General features: G+C 40.8%; 2 protein-coding genes across 2 annotated transcripts in view; both read right to left on the reverse strand.

The window, feature by feature from the left end:
• Positions 1 to 6,133, reverse strand: part of mtmr11 (myotubularin related protein 11) — a 42,321-nt gene extending 36,188 nt beyond the window's left edge. Inside the window, exon 1 of the mRNA XM_079503505.1 lies at positions 5,647 to 6,133. Coding sequence (XP_079359631.1) covers positions 5,647 to 5,703 — 57 coding nt within the window. The 5' untranslated portion in view covers positions 5,704 to 6,133. The remainder of the gene's footprint in view (positions 1 to 5,646) is intronic.
• Positions 6,134 to 8,402: 2,269 nt separating this feature from the next.
• Positions 8,403 to 20,191, reverse strand: part of otud7b (OTU deubiquitinase 7B) — a 40,054-nt gene continuing 28,265 nt past the window's right edge. Inside the window, exons 10-12 of the mRNA XM_079504248.1 lie at positions 19,520 to 19,634; positions 15,627 to 15,705; positions 8,403 to 14,174 (exon numbers count right to left, since the gene is read on the reverse strand). Coding sequence (XP_079360374.1) covers positions 12,678 to 14,174; positions 15,627 to 15,705; positions 19,520 to 19,634 — 1,691 coding nt within the window. The 3' untranslated portion in view covers positions 8,403 to 12,677. The remainder of the gene's footprint in view (positions 14,175 to 15,626; positions 15,706 to 19,519; positions 19,635 to 20,191) is intronic.

Consider the following 20,191-nt stretch of genomic DNA (forward strand, 5'->3'; position numbering starts at 1 on the left):
CTTGAGCCTCGCTCTCTCTCAGCACATGTCCTCCTTATTAAAACCAGACATATGAACAAAGACAACCTTTGCTCTTTGAGAAGTAGTAGTAAAATCATGCTCATTCATAGCTGGGTGTTTTCAGTGCATGTGAAACTGACTAGCTGTTCCATAAAATGGGCCTGAAATTAGCTGGTGACCATTTGGGGAGGATGCAGAGCATTGCAGACAGATTTGTTTATTCAAGCTTTTAAATTACATTTTTGAAGAATAATGATAAGTGAATCAATCACAATCAAGCCTAGTTTTAGTGTTAACCAAACTAAAAAATGCAATCACTGAAATCAGCTTGGTGAAGTGTACGAAAAAAAGGAAAGACTATTTAATATGTCCTATCCAAAATGTGTAAGAAAAAAAGGAAAGACTAGCTACTACCAGTGATAGCAGGTTAAAATAATTATGAACAATTAACTTCTAGGGCTTTTTCGGACATCATACCATAAAATATTCCCTGCACACGCACAACATGCGTGATCACCGAATGAAATGGTTAGTAGACGGTATACGATTTCTTTCAAATTGTCGGGGACGGTATACTACGTATATAGCGTAATACAGTAGAACACACTACATCGCATAAGTGAAGTCATGTGGGCAACTTGTATCTGGTAATGTAAAGGGTCCAAAATATATCCAACATAATACACTGTCTTAATTCTTTATGAGATATTCAGGATAAGGTCATGGTTATGGTAACTGGTTACACCGATTTTACTGATCAAATCAAAATGGCTTAAACCCCAAATAGCTAACAAGGCATTTTCAAATTATAAGGAATTATAAGGCAGGACACTAAACTTTAACAAGACTTTAGGTTCTGCTTGCTAGTACATTGTTCATTTTATTTCCATCTGGCTTTAAAAGTCTCAAGCTTTCCCTCCCTTTGAGCTTACATAGTCAACACCCACAAAAAACCCACAGATGAATTCCTCACTCCTTTTTCAGAACATCAGAGGCTATTCAGAACATGTTTTGTTATTACTTTGATAAGTCAAGTTCCTTGAATCTGCCCTCTGGGACTTGCCAAGATAGTCAAACTATTCTTATGTCTCTTGTATTCTTATGTCTCAGGGTTGTTCCTCACAAGCTGCAGTAAGTGAACTTTTCTAGATAACACCACAAGATAGGAACTCACATACAACAGTCGCTCTGCTCTAACAAAGGTTGCAGTACAACGTCAGTATACTTGTATTATGAGTTATGACTAATTCGTCATAATTAGTTGTACAAATAAAATGTGAAATTGAGAACATTTTTTAACTCCGAAACGGAATTTGGGAACTTAACTCTTGACATCCAATAGGATAGGAGTGAAGAGTAAAAATCTGTCAAATCAGGGAAACCTTTAATTTCTCAACTCAAGGAGTTACAAAATAATTCACAGGCATTCTTCTAAAATACTAAAGGCACTGTTTTGATTTAAAGTACAGCACTACCGTTAGAATTAGCACAACAGAAAGACAAAACAGGTACAGAGGCAAATTAGATAAGGAAATCACGAATGAGATCATGTCTAGGCAAATCATGACAACACTGTCCGTAATTCCCAGAATGGACAAAGAACACATTTCTTAGCTACATGTCTACTGAGGCTTCACTATTTGCCTTGCTTCGTTGGATGGCCTTAGTGTGCAGTGCACCTCTCTATCACTTTCACTACTTCTTTCTTCATTGTGCCTCCCTTCTGCCCTCCACAACTCCCTCCCCTTCTCCTTGGGGATGGCAGCCAAAGCCCATTGCGTTTTCCATTGCTCACGGCTTCCCCTCGCTACTGCGGCCAGACTTCTGCAGTCAGCATGCAGTTAGGGAACATACCTCTTCTTCCCCAAGAAATAGGCAAAACTCATGACAGCAAGAGTGAAATGGGGGGGGGGGGGGTCCCGTACCACATAAACCACACGTTGTGGAGGTTTAACATCCGTTGTTGAGAGCAAAAGCACAAGAATGGTTCCATTTTGGAATCCAGTTGGTGAGTTATTACACTTACCATGGGGGCAGTAAAACTCAGGGCTTTCAGCTGCTGTTTGCTGTACAGAAATAGGTCATTGCCTGTTTGTTTGGGTTGTACTCATTCATTTCCTCACATACACAGAGAAGGTTGAATGGCAGAGTCTAACAGGTAGCTTCAACAAAATAAGGATATGAGGTAGTTTTGCTAAACATTGCTTTGAAGTGTTTTGCGTATCAACCCCCCATTCAGACTTCAGAAATACACATTGTTCTCCTGACTCCTGGATTGCTAGTTTGGGTTTAGTTTTCGTATCTTTTCTGGTTACTGATATTGTCCTTCTAATACGTGAGGTGCTGTGTTTTGTCATTTATTTTTAATAATTATTTTTGGAAAAGAATATGGGGAGGAGCCAGCAGAGGCAAAAACACTAAAACAATTATTAAAAATAAATGAAAACAGTAAATGAAAAAGCACAGCCCCTCACGTATTAGAAGCACAATATCAGTCACCAGAAAAAAGGATGGGTATTTTCTATGAATTTATCATGGTTAAAATGGAGTTTGAACTTGAAGTTACAATGAGTTTGTATAGGAAGGGGGCGAGGCAGATAAAATGACTAAATACTGAATTGAACAACTTGAACACTGTCTGGGGTGTTCACAAAAGCCTGAGTAGATGATATAATGACCACGTTCTTTTAAGGGAAATCTCCCTTTAATAGTGTTCTTGGCATTGAATTGTGCCTTTTAGTTATAGACACCTAGCATTCTAAAGCTAAACCTTCCTCAAACAAGCCTTTCTAACACTGGAGTCCACAGTTTTATTTAACACCGACCTTCCTCTTTTAAAATAGTAGCCTGTTATGTAGGACAATATCTTCAGTTCTGTTTGTGGCCTGTAATAGACATAGGGTCATAGGCTAACATGGAATGCTATTCTTATTTCTACACTTCTTCAAAATGTGTTTCCATGACTTGCCTTGGTCACTGTAATCCTGAGCAATGCACTACCAGTCTGTTTCACTAAATCCACGCTCCAGATATGTACATTTGTTTATATAACACTAAATGTTGACATCCTCTCCAAGGACAATTATTGACTCACTTTTGAAATTCTATTCTTGTTTCACTACTAGTCACTCATTCCCAACAAAGCCATTTCATACACTCAAAACAACCTAGCCCCTAAAGCCAAACCCCTTTCTCTTGGTGCTGGTTAATTATCACCCAATGCCAGATCAATACACCCACTAAAGAGGAGCATAAATCTGCTCTAAGCACTGAGAAGAGTTCATTGTAGCTTTGGTAGCCCAGAGGCTGGTACTGGATCTTACATCTGGGCCCTGTGGGAGTGGGTGTGGGGGTCTGTGCCGTTTTGGCCTGCTGCTATCGTGCCTACATCTCTAACACTAGTCTGAAAGGAGCTCAGCTGAACCCTTCTTTGACATTTTCAGTCTGCTGAGCATTGTGGACTGCTTAAAATCCAAATGACAGATATACAGATAGAAGGGACAGCCAGCCACACGATTAATTTAGCACGGTCATACTGAAATTACACATCTGAATATCATATTTCACACATTATATTAAGTTGCCTTAGTTTTCACTTCATGATTCACTGCTGATGCCACACAATTAGGTCTGGTTACCAATAAAACAGGATGAATGAATGCATTCTCTCCTGAAATGAGATCCCAATTAACTAGATTCCCTTTTCCCAAGGCACTCTCAACACATAACTACTGAAGTGACAACCGATGGGCGTGTGGGTGGCCCTACAGTACATATTAGCCATATTGTTTCAGATATGACTTTACCTGACCATACAGTGCACAGCCATACTCTTTTGAAAATCGAACAAGTAAACATTTCGTTGATGACGTATATAAATACCCATTTGTTTGGGTGAGTGTGAATCACATTGAGTGACAGAAAGAATCGGTCTGGTGTCTCTACTCTCTACTACCCTGGCTAATGTGTGTGTGAAATAGTATAATAAATGACAAAAACATTCATTATTATAGACATACATAGTAGTTACTATGATAAATGCATCAAATCTTTTTATTAGGATTATATGGCCATATTATTGGGCTTGTTTTTGAGAGGTGATTTGGCTTAATTTCTCTCACAAGAGTTGGCTTGTTTTTGGAGGTGGGTTGGCTTATCTCTCTCATGAGAGTTGGCAACACTGAGCCCAGCCTGCACATCTCATTTTGAGATAATCAAATTCAAAACTGCTGTGCCTCACTGCCGCCGTCTCCATGGCGACAACCAGATGTTGTGCACATCACTCCAACTCCACATGCCTGGAGGCGGAGTTATGAGGCATCTGTTACCATTTCCCCCTGTGGCTGCTGAAAATAACTAGAGAGAGAGAGACAGAGAGAGAGAGAGAGAGAGGCCAGGCAACACAAGGCCATTGACCCTGAGGAATTGGTGACTCTGAAGGAACTCTGTGTGCACTGCACATTTCTTTGTGATGTCTATCAAGTTCACTGTATCCCCTCCAGGTGCTTTTACTGTCTCTAGGAGAATTGCATCTTATTGGTCGTTTGAAATGCAGCAATTTATCCAACTACAGTGTCTAAGACATTTCAAAGTATTTAATTGCAGTGTGTATAAGTGCACAAATGGACATGATGAGCTCATGTCTCAGTATTTTCCTCATATAATTAATTAGGATCCCTCACAATAAAGCAGTTAGCCCCCTATAATGTAAGAAGAGATTGTGCTGTCTATAAACAAGCACAAAGATAGAGATCCCTTGTTAAACTACACAGTTTTCCCCCTGTTTTCCCAGTTTACAGCTGGGGGACATGTGATACACATGCAGGAATTAAACCTTTGACCATTTGTTTTGGAACAGTCTTTCACTCACTGTCATCTCCTATATGGACTGTGGACACATTAAAAACTAACACAATCCACACTGTAGGCCTATACCTACATTTAAAGAATGTTCCGATGAACGTCTTGTGAAACACTGCAGGTCTCAGACTGCAAACCCACCTGAGGTTCAATGTCTACATTTATAGTTCTACAACTGAATGATCTGCTTCTTCTGTCATTATTGCTTCCTGACCACAAAAATAATGTATTTTTTTTTATTGAAAAATAAATAAAATTATATTGTTTAAATTTCATAAATAACGATTCAAAACTGACCAAAATACATAGCTCACATCAGGAAGCCTATATATATCTGTCAGAAATTATCTGCAGAGAATTAACATCCAGCCAATCAATTCAGCCTCCAGGACCATGCTGACTCTGGAAGATGAGGAAAATGAATGCCTACTGGTATTTATTTTTGGACACCTTGCTTAATAGGTTGGTTGGATGCTTGGATCTCATGATCCGAGTCCGCGTAGCTCTGCTCCATAGCCCTAATGCCCTTTGCTGCCGTTGCATTAATCATTGCTCTAATGAAGGTATTAGCTATGGACCAGAGCTAGTCCGCGTTTGGAATGGATGGACTATCCTGTAGTGTACACTACAGTACAAGTGGGTTCTATGGGTTTTACAGAATCGGTTCTAAGTATGAAGTAGCGGTCTCCGCTATAATGTTATAACTAATAGTTCTATGGAAGACTTACCCAAATACTTTTTCCAAATCGATTTGAAGATTATTATTATTTGTTTTAATGAACCTACCTTCATATCTGGAACCATTTGTCTCACTTTGAACGTGGTTTTAGATCCTGTCAGCATTTTGAAGACCGACGACGAGTTTTGTCCACAAAAATGAAATGGGGGGGAAAAATGCTACGTTTTTCTGTCAACTGTAAACTAGTCTTTTATCAACGAGGGGATGCGGTTTATTTCCCCCGACCCTTCCATCATACTCATGAAAAACCGTCAAATAAGGTCCAGTTCTTATACGAGCGGTAGCAGGCTACCGTGTACCGTCATCTACCGCTGCTAAAACAGAGGTGTTCAGTGTGGACAGCCAAACTCTTTTCACTCTTTTCATTCGTATTGGCTCCGACAGCATCCATGTCCTCAAGAAGAGCACGCCCTGTCGAAACCCTTCTTTTAAACAGTCGGGCTATTATTACTATTTACGTAGTTGGTTACCAGCTAGTAGTAGGAGAAATGTGTTCACCCGCAACTGCCAACCATAATGCTTTCCATTTGTTTATATCCCTTGCCATAGTGAGAATGAAAAGAAACAGAGAGCAATGGAGCTCTTAAAGGGCCAGCCGCCCGTCTGGTATGTGTGTACCAGACAGTGTTGTTTTTGGCAGCAAATTTTGATTTTAGTTTTAGTCATAGTCTCTTGAATAGTTTATTTAGTTTTAGTCACATTTTAGTCACCTGGAATGTCTTAGTGTTAGTCTAGTTTTAGTCGACTAAATATCATAGGATTTTAGTCGACTAAATCTACAGTTGATTTAGTCGGCTAAAATGTATTTTGGCGGGCCTTGAGTCAGTCGTAATGACTTTTTACACTTGCTGAAAATAGCTGATCTACAAGCTCACAACGCGTCGCGCTGCGTCGCGGTGTGAGCTTCTAGATCGCCTGTTTTCAGCATGCAACCATGTAAAATGACTTATACTGGATCTCTTGTCCACTAGTCCCTTCCTAACATTTTAGTCTAGTTTTTATTTGTTTGTTTTAATTTAGTCTTAGTTTTAGTCATCATAGCTTAGCTTTCATTTAGTTTTCGTCAGTGAAAAAAGGTAGTCGACGAACATTTTTCGTCTTAGTTTTAGTCGACGAAAACAACACTGGTACCGGAGCCATAGAGTGTGTACGAGACAGGATGGACAGGACACGGTCTAGTAAAAATGAATATAAAAGCTAAAAAAGATGTTGTGGTTGTAGATCTGTTATTTTTGGCCATGCAGCGACACTCTCATGTCATGGAATACTTTGTTGCGCACTAGTGTGTGTAGCACGCGTTCAAGCTAACATCAACCATTGGATGCATTTGACTGAAGTAGAGCTAGTAGTACAGATTTGACAGATTCTCAAGATAAGTTAGGCCAACACCGCTCTCAAAGGCCACCTAGGCTGCAATTCGAAACTGGCCCCCGTAAAATCTCAACCGACCACCCACCCCCTCCTCGATGATGATTTCCTGTTTTTGACTATATGTAGTATAAATTTGTACGTCTCTAAATGTTAGGATGAATTGAACATGGTGGACCCTATTGTAAACAAGTTGCTTTATGGTGTCGTCCACAGTTAACAGTTTTGTATTGAGTTGTGCTTAGTTGAAATGTACTGTAATTATCCAATCTGTTAATAAATACTTCAATCAATCAATCAATGATGATGATCAATTGAGAGTTAAACATTGGAATATGTGAATTGGACAATGTAGGCATGTAGCCAAATTAATGTTGGACACCTTGTCTGTTCCTATTAGGATGGGTTAGATGCAGAGGATAACATTTCCTGTATGAAAGCAAATTGGCACAATTTGGCAAAAATGCTACCTAAAATAATAGCCTATTACAGTACATATACCCTACTGTAAATTGCACGTTGCATTTAATAAGTGAGCCACTTTTGTCATCCTCAGTTTCATATGTAGCTTATTTAAATATGACCCCCATCGCCACATTCTAAAGGTAGGACTGATATCAATCCTGCTGTCCAGCATTTCAAACTGTAGAACTCAACGTGATCTCAAGTATTAAAACATTTGGCATAATAACAAAGTCAACTCACCACAAACAACCTGTAGTAGCCTAAAATTGCATAGGCCTACTTATTTTCCTTAGCAGTCCATAATCATTCATTCTTTTTTTTATACCTTCTGATGATCCTTCTGTATGGGAGGGACGCCTCTCTTGTCTTCCATCCAAACATAGAAACGATACATTAATATTTTCTGGAAGATGATATTGGAAACAAATTCAGCATAAATTCCTTCCAATATAAGAAATGGAAATTTTGAATACTTTCCTGAGGTAGGCTACAGTGTATCCTCCCTAAATGAACAGGTGGAGAGACTCCCTCCCTCTCTCTGAACCATAATAGAAAGAGGTCTGGATTTTTTACCACATGCGAAACTGTTCAATATTACATAAGGGTCTCCGATTTCTCTAATACATAAAACAGCCCCAGACACAGGACCTTGCATCATCTGAGCTGGAGTTTTTCAGTGATATATAATGCAGCAAGGTTAAGCAAATACAAAAAGGACCAATAACAAATTAGTACCAACAGTCAGAACTTTGCTGAAGCAACAAATTATCTTTCAACAATAACTATGTCTAAAAGGGTACCTTTTCCAAATAATTCCCCAGTTTTTGAGTAGCTCTCCGTGTACATATTACTCATACAAAATCATTAGCAGGTAGCTAATGATTAAGGTAATGCTAAGGTAGCAGTAGTAACATAGTATTGTTAAATAGATGGTAAGTAGCCTAGTTTAAAAAAAAAAGAGAGATTCTTGAAATACCATGAGAATTTATTCAAACGGTGCAAAAAATTAATAACAACCTAACATAAAATCTGATGTTCTATCCAGATTGCACGTTCACACAGCCTGGGCTCTCCTTCCAAAACATTAATAGATAAAACAATTTAAAACAACAGGTCAGAAAACCAAGACAACTGAAATCATCTCAAAGTAATGCACAAATTTGGTTAATTGGATTGCCATTTACATGCAACAGTTCCAGTCCCATGCAGCTAAAATAATCCCATGTTAATGTTGCTGATGATGACTAACCTGTCCCATACAAATGACAGCAAGTGTACAAAATTAAATAATAAAAAAAATGTCAGTAACTGCTTAAGACAAATTCTGTCACTCTGCTCTTGATTTGGAGGAAATTGGCTGGGACAAAAAGAGCATGAATTGAAAAACCACCCATCCAATTTTCACTCACCGTTATGGTTTAGCATAGCACAGATTGGTGGCTGTAGAAAAAGGAACTTATAAAAAAAATTCTAATTAACTCAAAAACAAAAGCCAGTCTGCTAAACAGTTAATCCTAATTTATACTCTCACATGGTGGTGTCGCTCATCAACATCAGTTATTTCTGCCATGCGACACATCGTGCCATGAAGTATAAAGGAGGGTTTAGCCATATAAGAAAGAACATCCTAAGTAATCTCAACTAAACATTCCACAAGGAGACCTCTGAAAAAAAGAGAAAGAAATATCCTACTATAAATATATTCTCATTTCATATTTTGCTAGGTCAGCAAAGAGGAAATTTGTTTGCCACAGAGAAAGCCTTGAGTTTGAAGGGGCTCACTTGGGAACTGCCACAAACAGCCAAAATGTCACTTCCTGATCCAACACTGATTTTCCAACTGAAATTCAGGTGCTTACAAGTCAATCATCCACTCTTTTAGTGTCTGACAATATACATTCTTATCTTTTAAAAACACTGTAAAACTTTGGGTTTACAAAAATAACTCAAAAAACTTGTTTATACAACCTCTCATAGTTTTTTTTCTTTTTTCTATTAAATACAAAAAAAGTGTTTGCAGTCAGTAAAGTCCAATGTTCCAACATGTTCTGTGAGGCATCCACGTTCTTAATGGACAAAAATAAAAAATAAATAAAAAAAATTGAGCTGTGGTCATAAGCCAATGATTTTATGGGAAGGGAAGTGAAAACACATACACAAACATACTTTAAGACAGGCATCATCCCATAATAGTTTTTGCTTGTGCCTGCCTAATTTGTTTGACATAATTCATTGCAGATTTATTCAGCATTAGTGAGTGTACACATCAACACACACACAAACACACATCATACCGTGTGTGAGTGTGGGGGGTCCTTCCATTTTACATTATTAACTGAAATGCAAAGCAGAAAATAAGTTAATTTCTTGAGAATTTGCCAAAAAGTAGATGGTATCGCTCATACAGTATTTGTACTAGTTGACCCCCAATATTTTCCATGTTATTTTTGGTATAGGGTATGACAAATTCCTACACTGAATAATAAAAATACAAGTGTGCCATCCATTGGCCAAGGCAGTGAATTGCATACTCAATTGTGCTTTGAAATGTTCAAGACTGAATGATCAACCGATGTCAGAGATAATACAGTCAAAGAGTAGGACAGCTACTTTTGTTGTCAGCTTCTTTAAACAAACTCTTTACGAGTTAACATGGCTCATTATTAATGTGTGGAGAAAAAAAACACAGCTACTAAATACACTGAGTACCATTAATATAGACTGAATTTAGAAATAATAACAAGGAAGACTTCAGGTTTCTGACTGCAGATCAATTTGATATGCCTCACTGCAAAAACATGAGACAACAGCAATAAGTTCAACATTTAACAAAAAAAGAGGGGAGATGTTTCCATTTGCTTTGTTTCTTTTCCTTTTTTTGTGGGGACATGGGAACGGAAATGAATCTGCTGCAAATAAAACTAGTAGTGTAAATACTTGGTGCTTATCTTGTATAACATACTGACAAGATTATAATGCCACAAGGACAAAGACTGAAAAAGGCAACGAGGAAACTGAGCTAGACGGTGACACTGGCACCAAAAACGTTGCACACAGTAAAATCATCAGTGTTAATCCATCCATTTGTAACTTGGAGCGTGTACAAAACTGACCCTTTTGTACACTGTGACCGAGTTAAATGAACACTGATAATTTTACAATGTAGCTACACCGCAACAGAGCCCCTCTTTAGAGAAGGTTCCCACTCATGCACCTGCCCTCCAGCACAGGAGGTGGCAGTGTATGCAGTTCTGACATGAGCAAAGGACAACAGTCACACCCCTTCAAAAACAGTAACATGTCTAATGGACATTAGGAAAGTGCTTGAATTTGTGCAGAAAAGAGGCTAAGGACTGCTTTGGGTGGCTTGAACACTTGGAAGTTGACAAATCAAAGTTGGTAATTTGGGGTGAGCATCCAATCCAAACAAATGTAATTAGGAGGATGTCCCTTTAGTCAGGATAGCATACAGGTATCATTTACATTGTTTTTCTGATCACAACAGGCCCAATTAAGGGAATGTATGTTAACATGTTTAACATTCTAACCATAAGAGAAAATATGTTTTCTTTAGTAACATCACAGTGACCTGCATACTATATAGTCACTGAATAAAACATATGTTAATGCATTGTACATGCCATTTTTCAATTTGTGTCATACACAAATATTGGCCGTTTACATATCACGGTGGGATATAAAAACACCAGCGGAATACATCTGCCATAACTGGAGACATCCCCAAATTTCTATTAGCAAGCCAGAACAATTATTCGTTGATTCTGTTAGTTTGCTCTCAAAGTTAATATCACATCAAAACAATATTTTCCTTTTATCTTTCACAGAAATGGAAATTAATAATTTAGTATATCAGAATTATAGCACTGTCTTCGGTAATGACAGGTGTCTCCAACATGTGTTTTGAAATTACAGTCCAATGAAGCAACATATGTGATGAAATTTACTTTGGTTGCGTGTAATTGCAATATTATAGTTACATTGGCTACAAAAATGAAACACCTATCCACTATCGTGGATAGCAAAACAGGAAGACCCATGTGAGGGACAGTAAAGCCTGATTTATACTTCGTCATAGATGTTGTGAGCTTCTAGATCTGCTGTTTTATGTCATGCGTTGCTTTGTGAGCCGTTAGATCTGCCCTTTATGGCAAGCGACAGCGTCGTACGATGGAGTATAAATTAAGCATAGCATTTCATCCGCCATGAAAACAAAAAGTGTGTGGACAGCATTTCTAGCTCTCTGCTGCATTGTTTCTGCAACACCCATGTCAGTATTCTATATTTGCAATGTTCTTAATCTTCAAAATGCTGACATATTGGCCTCATTCAGGAAGAAAAAACAAAATGGTTTTGACAAAGCATGCCAGAGAGATGCCATTAACAGTGTAGAGCAGATGTGCTGAATGCATTGGTGGTTTATCTGTTGCATTCCGGAACATTAGCACCACCGCAACCCGCGGTAACTCATTAGCATAGCACGATAGTGTGGCTTTGCATTACGTGTATGATGACCAATAAATAACTCAAGAAGGAATAACCCTGCTCTTTCCCGAGGAACATGAAACACCAGCATCTTAGTAACAGTAGTGTAAAATCTGCAGTAACGCTGAAATAACCCAAAACTGGATGTGTCTTCAAATGGTCAAACACCCATCAATTTCCCAAGCCGTATATTCTCACCACCAATGGAGTGAAGGTACCCAAGCTTTTTTCAGTTTGTGCTTATTTTGTAGTGTATTATGTGTGTTCGTGTATTAGTGCATGTGTTTGTATGCCTGTGTGAGTGTGTGTTAGTGATTTTATTTGTGGTGCGGTTGCCTGCCGTATACATTCTCTCCACCAGGAGGAGACAGTAGCAAGGCATTCAACAAAGATAATGAGGAGAGCCTGCAGCTCATGCACGCACACTCACTCATACACACACACACACATACACACAATGCCTGTATAAGAGCCACAGCAAAATGTAACAGAAGTGCAGTTAGTTTTATAATCTAATGTGGGACCCTGGCCGTCAGCAACCATTCCTTTACCTCTATGGTCATGTCGAACCTGTTTGCAATACACTACTGTTGCCTTTTCTCTCCAACAGGAAGTGACGCAGCTGAGAAGGGAAAAGGCCGGTCTTGCCTCTCTCCTGTCCTGTCAGAGGTTGACCCACGTAGCCTTATTTTATACTGAAAAGGCCACTCTTACAGAAAACTCGAAACCGGATAAAGTCTGTTCAGAACCTATGGATAGCTGGTTCTGTCTCCCTCCTCTTCAGCTCTTCTCGGTAGCAGTAGGAGCAATAGTTGCCCGTCTCTGGGTGTCCGTAGTAGGTGCAGCTGGGTGTCCTGCAGCGGGTGGACTGTAGACCAGCCAGACCACCAGCACTGCCCAGTGAGTAGTGTCTAACCGGGGGTGGCCCGTTCCGAGAGTCCAAGCTGGAGCGCATGTCCCGGAGGCCATTGCTGTAGCCTCCACCCGCCGGCTCAGACACAGGGTAGTCCGGCGTGTCGTGTTCAGGTGGGTAGGAGGGGGTGAGGCGGGAGGGGCTGAGGGAGGCGGGGGCTTGCGGGTAGTTGTAGTGGGGCTGGACAGGGCCCTGCGCCGTGGGGCAATGGCGGGGGAGGGTAGCATAAGAGGGCAGACCTGGGTAGGAGGAAGCGGGGGAGCCACCAGCTAGCTGCCGCCGTGTGTCCATGTAGCCGTGCATATGGAGGTGCTGAGTAAGGGGTGCTGGGGCAGGAGGCTGGTCTACAAAGGAAGGGCGGGGGATAGGAACAACACCAGAGTACATAGAAGGGCTGAAGGAGGAAGACTTCAGTTGGTTGAAGGAGGCTGCTGAGCTCTCCGAGAGCTCCTCTTTGGCTTCATAAGGCCGATAGCCCACGTCGGTGCTGCCCAGGGCCTCCTTCTTGGGTGGCTGGATGCCGTTGGTGACGCCTTTCCTCTCCGTGTCCCGGCGCTGCTGTTCCTGCTCAACTCGGAAGCGTTCCTCCGCATCAGCCAGATAGCGCTGGATCATCTCTTCCTGAAAGGGCTGGCGGTTACTGGTGGTGAGAAGGCCAGCAAAGATGAATTTCCTCTCGCCCTGCATAGCGCCACGCAAGATGCCCAGGCTCACCTTGACATCAGCGCTATATTTGTAGGGATCCTGCTCAGTGCTGCTCCCACCATTGCTGCTGATACTGCTGCCTGTCCCGTTGAGCCGTTCGCTGCCTGACGAGGGTGAGCCTTTCCCAGAGTCTTCGGAGGCATGGGCTGAGGGTGAACTGTCCTTACTGCCTTTCCTTCCCCTCAACGAGCCCTTCTTCTTCTCCCCACCCTCCTGCTTGGCTCCTCCTGCTCCTGCGTTTTTACCTGTCATCAGCCCACCCACATTTTTCTTCAACTTGCTGCCCAGGCTCTTGCCAAAGCTGCCAAGCTTATTGGCCACAGAGTCTGCCCTCTTCTTGTCTTTGTCTTTATCTTTATCTTTATCTTTCTCCTTCTTGCTCTTGTCCTTCCCTATTGTACCTGTCCCCGAAGAGCTGTTGCTGGATGAGCTGGATGAGGAGGAGGAGCTGTTTTTGCTCGAGGTCCCGCCTCCATTTACCGTTGTCGTGGTGGTTGTGTCTCCATTGCCATTGGAGCTGCTGCTAACCGACTCTTTATCTGACTCTCCGGAGTCTGGGGGCGTGCGGGCATCCTCTCCTGCAGATGCTGTGGGAGACTCAGGCTGGGCCAGAGGAGCTTGCTGGAGGGAGACAGATGAGCTCTCATAAAGACAGATACATGTATGTATGGGACAATGAACCCCCCAACCCAGGACTGGCTAGCACAAATTAACAAGCTAAAGTTAGCCCATCTTAAGGCAAGCCATCATTAATGGGTATACTTTTACAAAACTTAAACAATTCAATTTGATTGTAAATCAATTTGAAGGATAATTACAATGTTTTGGTATCCGTTAAACATCTAGGTTAGGGTTAACAAATTGCACACCTGATTGAAGCCATGTGTATTTTGTGTGTAAATAAAAATGTTATCAAATGTTTGTTTGGTTTTCATACACAAATCATGAATTGTTTAATTCTCAATTTACAACATGGAAGCATTTTAAATACTCTGTTATTTCTTAACAACTTAACCACAGCCTACAATTGAGAGCTTACATTAAGAGCTACACTAACTGCATTACACACACACTAACTGATTTGATCTAGACAAAGACGTAGGAAATATTGACAGTACACACAACAGTACAAACAATAATCCTCATTAGAAAATAATTTACAGTCCAAATCTCAGGCTTGTTATAAATCGCAAACACAAGCAGTCACAAGTTTAGAAATGAAGAGAAACTCTGCAATGGGGCAAAATGTTGCAGGGTAGCCAACTGAGAAAATAGAACAGAAAATCAGATGACTGGGAGCAGAACTGTTCCTTCTCATTCCTGCCAGTTCCTTTGAGAGGCTCTAAAATGAATAATGCTATACTGGGAAACCGTATAACCTAGATGATGATGCATCATTCTCATCAAAAGAAACTATGAGTAGTCATAAAATATCCCCCTGTTTGCCAAGGCATTCCGTAGGGCTAACATAAGTGGACACAGCTCCTATCATAGAGCTATTATTAATTCTTAGAAGCAATTATATTACAGGAAACTCCATGGCTACCTCTCACTTGCAAGCTAACCGTGAAATTGCCATGAACTTGTTATCCTTCCTACAGTAACTAGCTGGCATCAGTGTGTGGCACACAAGGGGGCCATTGACACAGTGGCTGTGTGGCGTCATTTTATGACCTTAACAGCTCAGTGTGGTTTGTTTTCACACAGAATTTATATACCAGAGAGAAGACGACAGACCTGATAAAAAACACATTAGGGCCTGCTTACAATAAAACATGTACTGTAGTTCCATACAACACAAACACAGCCCTCACATCTGCTTATCATTCCTTTAGCTTGGATGTCAGATGCATGTTGAGAGGAGAGGGTGGGAATGTTTTTAAAAAGGAAATGATTATACTGATGCAATAAACATCTTCTGATGAGGCAACACTGCAAGCTTCACTTTAAAGCCTAATTTATATTTATATTCATTTTGCCTCAAAAAGACTGGTGAGTGTCGTGACTTTAAATCTGGTTTTGGCACAGGCTGGAAGAGATTTCTCAGGCTTTTATGTGGAATGTCACCTGTACCTCACAAGGCAGGGGCAGCCACGTGACCGTCATGTAGCTGTGCAACATCTGGAGCTTGGCCTCCAATGACAAAGCCACACTGGAAAGATAGAAATGGAATAATCATGGTGTGAAACATGTCAAAGGTTATTCTACCTGAACCCCAGTGAATGTGTACAGTACATAAAGACATACAGTACATTCTGATGCTGCTATTCAACTACTATTGACATTTTGAATAGAATTAAATGAAAAATATCACCCTTAAATTGTGATTTCTTTTGTGACATCCATTTTGATATGTTACAAAAAAATCCTAAACTTGTTTCCATTGGAAATACTGGGATACTATTCTGTTAATGTAGGCTAGTATGTAAATGGAATAAGTAGTCATAAAAGGCCTCAACCGTTATATTTGCATCAAGTGGGGACTGGGGACTTCATAGAACCTGAATAGAACGGTTGAGGTGGCTGCACTGAAATGAGCTCTCCTCTCTATGAATGAATGAAATGCCAAGACACTACTATGCCATTTCACCACTGAAATGCAGAAAAAGTAGGTTACTGTTGACCAGCGGTGGGGGCAGCGGTGGCCTAAGGGTTAGAGGAGCGCCCTTGTTGCCGAAAGGTTGCCGGTTCGATTCCCTGGACGGGCAGGAAAAATCTGGGTGGGGAAGTGATTGTCATCACTCACCCAACACCGCTGAAGTGCCCTTGAGCAAGGCACTGAACCCCCAACTGCTCCCCCTGGAGCTGCTAAGTGGCCAACAGTATAAGACTGTGGTTGTACTGGTCAGCTCCCAGGTTTTAATGTGTGTGTGTGTATGTCTGTGTGTTTCTATGTGCAGGGCGTTGCTGAAAATGAGCACCTGTGCTCAGCTACTTCCCTGGGTAAATAAAAAAAAAAAAAAAAGAGAAGCAGATTGTATTGTCTGCCAAGCTGGAACTTGTGTCTTTCGCAAATAATAGCCTAATAATAAGGTTTGACCTGCAAGCCCATGTCAACACAACACTAGAAAGCCGACAGCTGTGCACAAGGTGAGCTCTTCTGCAAATTAAATTGACAGAATATTATTTTGTACAACCTAGCAAAGCATAAGATATGTACAAATAAAACCAAATGGACCCATCAGAGTTACAGACCTGTAAGGGTCTATTTGGAAAAATGATGATGATGATTCCATTTGTACACTCTCAGAGTTACAGACCTGTAATTTGGTCCATTTGGAACCCCCTCAAGGAACCATGAGGGTCCCTGGATCACACCTTTGAGAGCCACTGCTTTAAATAAATACATAACTAATATGGAGAGCATATTTGATGAAATCTATTTTTGTTATAGATTATTTTGACATCTGAATTTTCAATTCAAACAAAACTCAAATGTTTTTCCACGCACCCACAACACATGTATGCCCGCGTACTACACATGCATGCATGTGTCCTCTTTTTGGGAATTCAGAATATGGTCACCCTACTCTATATAACCTTACTTGTGCAGTCATTGTAGTTATCATTGTTTTTTTCTTAAAGGACCTATAACATAAAATTCAACTTTTTCAATTTATTTTGTGTTTTTGGGGCTCCCATGTGTTTTCTATCCCCACAAATAACCAATTTTGAACAATCAGGCTTTCATATCATATGGGTGCTTTAATGGAAATTGTTCTCAGGAACAGCTCAACTGATTTTGTCCTCATCGTGATGTCATCAATGTCACCCTACTTTGTATAATTCCTCCTCTTCTTCAGTCTTCAGTTCCAAATTTGCATTTCCACTTTTGTTTACAATGTTGTACATTGTTGATTTTCCAAGCTGGCATGGAATGGAAACAAGCCTGGTTTTATCTAGCATCAGTATTATAATGACTCAAATATGAAATAATCTGCATATCAGCACCCCCACCACCTCAGGACATTGTGGTATTGCAGCTAAAACTGCTTTCAAAGTCCAGAAAGAAATGATAAGGACTGGTTATATCAGAGTGGTGATTGAGGCTCAGACCATTAGAAATACGTTTGAGGGACATAGACAATATGATATTAAATATAAAAAAATGTTATTTCAGCTTTAATTTAATTTTTATCCCACGATTTTGTAACCCATCTTTTCACCCAGTGTCAATTATCGAATGTAATCCTTGGCGCTACACTTCCTCTGCCAACCTGGGGGTCAGCGGACTGACCTCATGCAGCTCCTATGCATGAGGAGTCAAAGATGCAGTGCTTCTTTTCACCCGGCAGGGGAGAGTTTCCCCGGCCGGACGTAGCGCGTGGAAGGAATACGTTATTCCGACCAGTTCCTTTCCCCTCCATCAGGCGCCCCGGCTGGCCAGGGGGAGGTAGTTTAGAGACCAGGATTACTGCATGTTTTTTTGTGGGGGTACCTACCCTAGGGGACACTGGGAGAACAGAGGGGCCCTTTCACCAACCCCGCCTCGGGTATGGGCACCGATGACGCGGGGGAGAGAGCACGCCCCCCAGCGGGAATCGAACCCAGGACCTTCTAGCTGTGAGGCAACAGAACTACTGACTGTGCCACCGTGACCCCCTGTAGTAGTAGTTATCATTGTATCGAGTATCAAGTAGTATTTCGCTACTAATTAGAAGACAGGCATTTTATGGCTTGGCCCTGTCTTATCGCTGCTTATCACATTGACTAGGATAAGATGAGATAGGATAGGATGAGATCCAAATGACTCTCTGTGTGCATGTACACCTCCTCTGTGCCGATGGCTTAATGTTAATTCAGTAGCTTTCTCCAAATGGCAACATAAAAGAACTGCAATACTATAGGGAATAAGTGGCCAGTATCAACATTTAATGTCAAGAATAATCTAAGCATCCACAGGACCGAAGCTCCTGGCCTGAATTCAATCCCTGCTGCAGACAAGTGTACACAGTAAAAATCCTAAGAGTTCATTTAACCCAGAGAGTTACAAATGGATAAATTAACAATGATTTTGGACCAAATATTAGGAGCAACGGATCATTACATGAGATAAACTGCTGAACTAAATCTCTTTGTATTTGGACAGGCTAGCATTGAACCATTCATTGGTTTTGCTGTAGTGAAGCACTCATCTCAATATATCACTGTTAATCCTTATTAAGTGTTAAATCAATACAGATCATTTAGCCAGGTTTCAATGCAGGCACTCGCACTAAATCAGCACCCCTACAGTAGGTTTTACTGATCTTACAGTACTATGTACTGACAAGACTACAATGTTTCTAACATCAACAGAACCTATGTACATTTAGAAGACGTTTTTATTCATTAAGAAGTGATTAAAGTCGATGCAAAGAAAATTGTAATATATCAATTTATAAATGGAAATACACAAACATTGTCATCAACTGAAGTAACCAGTCCACCTAGTTATTTTTACTTGGCTGCTATTTTGGGCATTCTCTGCTCCATTCATAGAAGGTATGTACAACTAATCTCATTGTCACTAATCTGGAGTCAGAAGTGAATCCTTAAACACTGACACGCTGTCCTTAATTCCCAGTACCACCATACGTGTTCACTTTAAGTGAAGGAGTTTGCCCGCCCCCCCGCCCCACACACACACACACACACACTCAACACTTTAGTATCATTGGCACAAACACACACCGTTTACCTCTCGCCAGAAACGTTTACATGTCAGGAGCGACGTGGTAGAAAAGCACAAGTTACATCCGAATTTTGGATGGCAGAAGATCCACCATGGACATCTCTGCTGGATTCCGACTTATGGAGGTTTGAAAATCCTGCTTGTAACCGAGTTAAACGGAGATCAGATTTTACGTCCCATAGCTGGTGGTGACGGGGCGTTGCCATAGCAACCGGACTAATGTTAACTTTCTAAGAAAACTCTTGGATGTAATGTAAATGCACAGAATGATTCTTTAGAAAGATCACCACACCTTGCCAGCATCACGTTGTCTGTGTCATCCTTCCCCCACTCCCAGTCCTTCCCAGGGTCCACGGCAAAGTGCACAGGCAACATCTTGTGCTCCGAGTCAGTAAGAGGGATAACCACTGAGAAGAGAACAAACGCAAACGCACTCAATCTTCTCTGTAGGCATTCTTTCAGTTGCCCACAAAGCCAAATGTTGGTAGCAATTAACCATGTACTTGTAGTGGTAAAATTTTACTTCAAACGACTTATGATTGCAGTGGGAAATAGTAAGTCACACCACTATACAGTAACCAGGTGGACTTGGTCAATTCCCACAAAGGAGATAAGTTGTTGTAAGTTCAAGTAAAATCTCTATTATCCCACAAGGGAAATTTGATTTGTAAAATTAAAGTGAATGTTAGTTAGATAGTTTTGTGATGAAAAGATTCATCTCTTTCACCTTCACCTATGAAATAAAATACAACTCAAAATGGTAACCATTCATTCAATTCAAATCATTCAGATTTTACGGGGCCAGTTTCGAATTGCAGCCATCCGTAGGTGCCCTTTGAGAGCGGTTTTGAAGGAGTCAAGGGATTCGCATGTCTTAATGACTGTTGGTAGGGCGTTCCACATTTTGGTGGCATAGGAGCGAAAATAATTTAGTCCCTTGTTTGTGCCGAATCTGGGTTGTACA

Source organism: Electrona antarctica (assembly GCF_951216825.1).
Source record: "Electrona antarctica genome assembly, chromosome: 6".
NCBI lineage: Eukaryota > Metazoa > Chordata > Actinopteri > Myctophiformes > Myctophidae > Electrona > Electrona antarctica.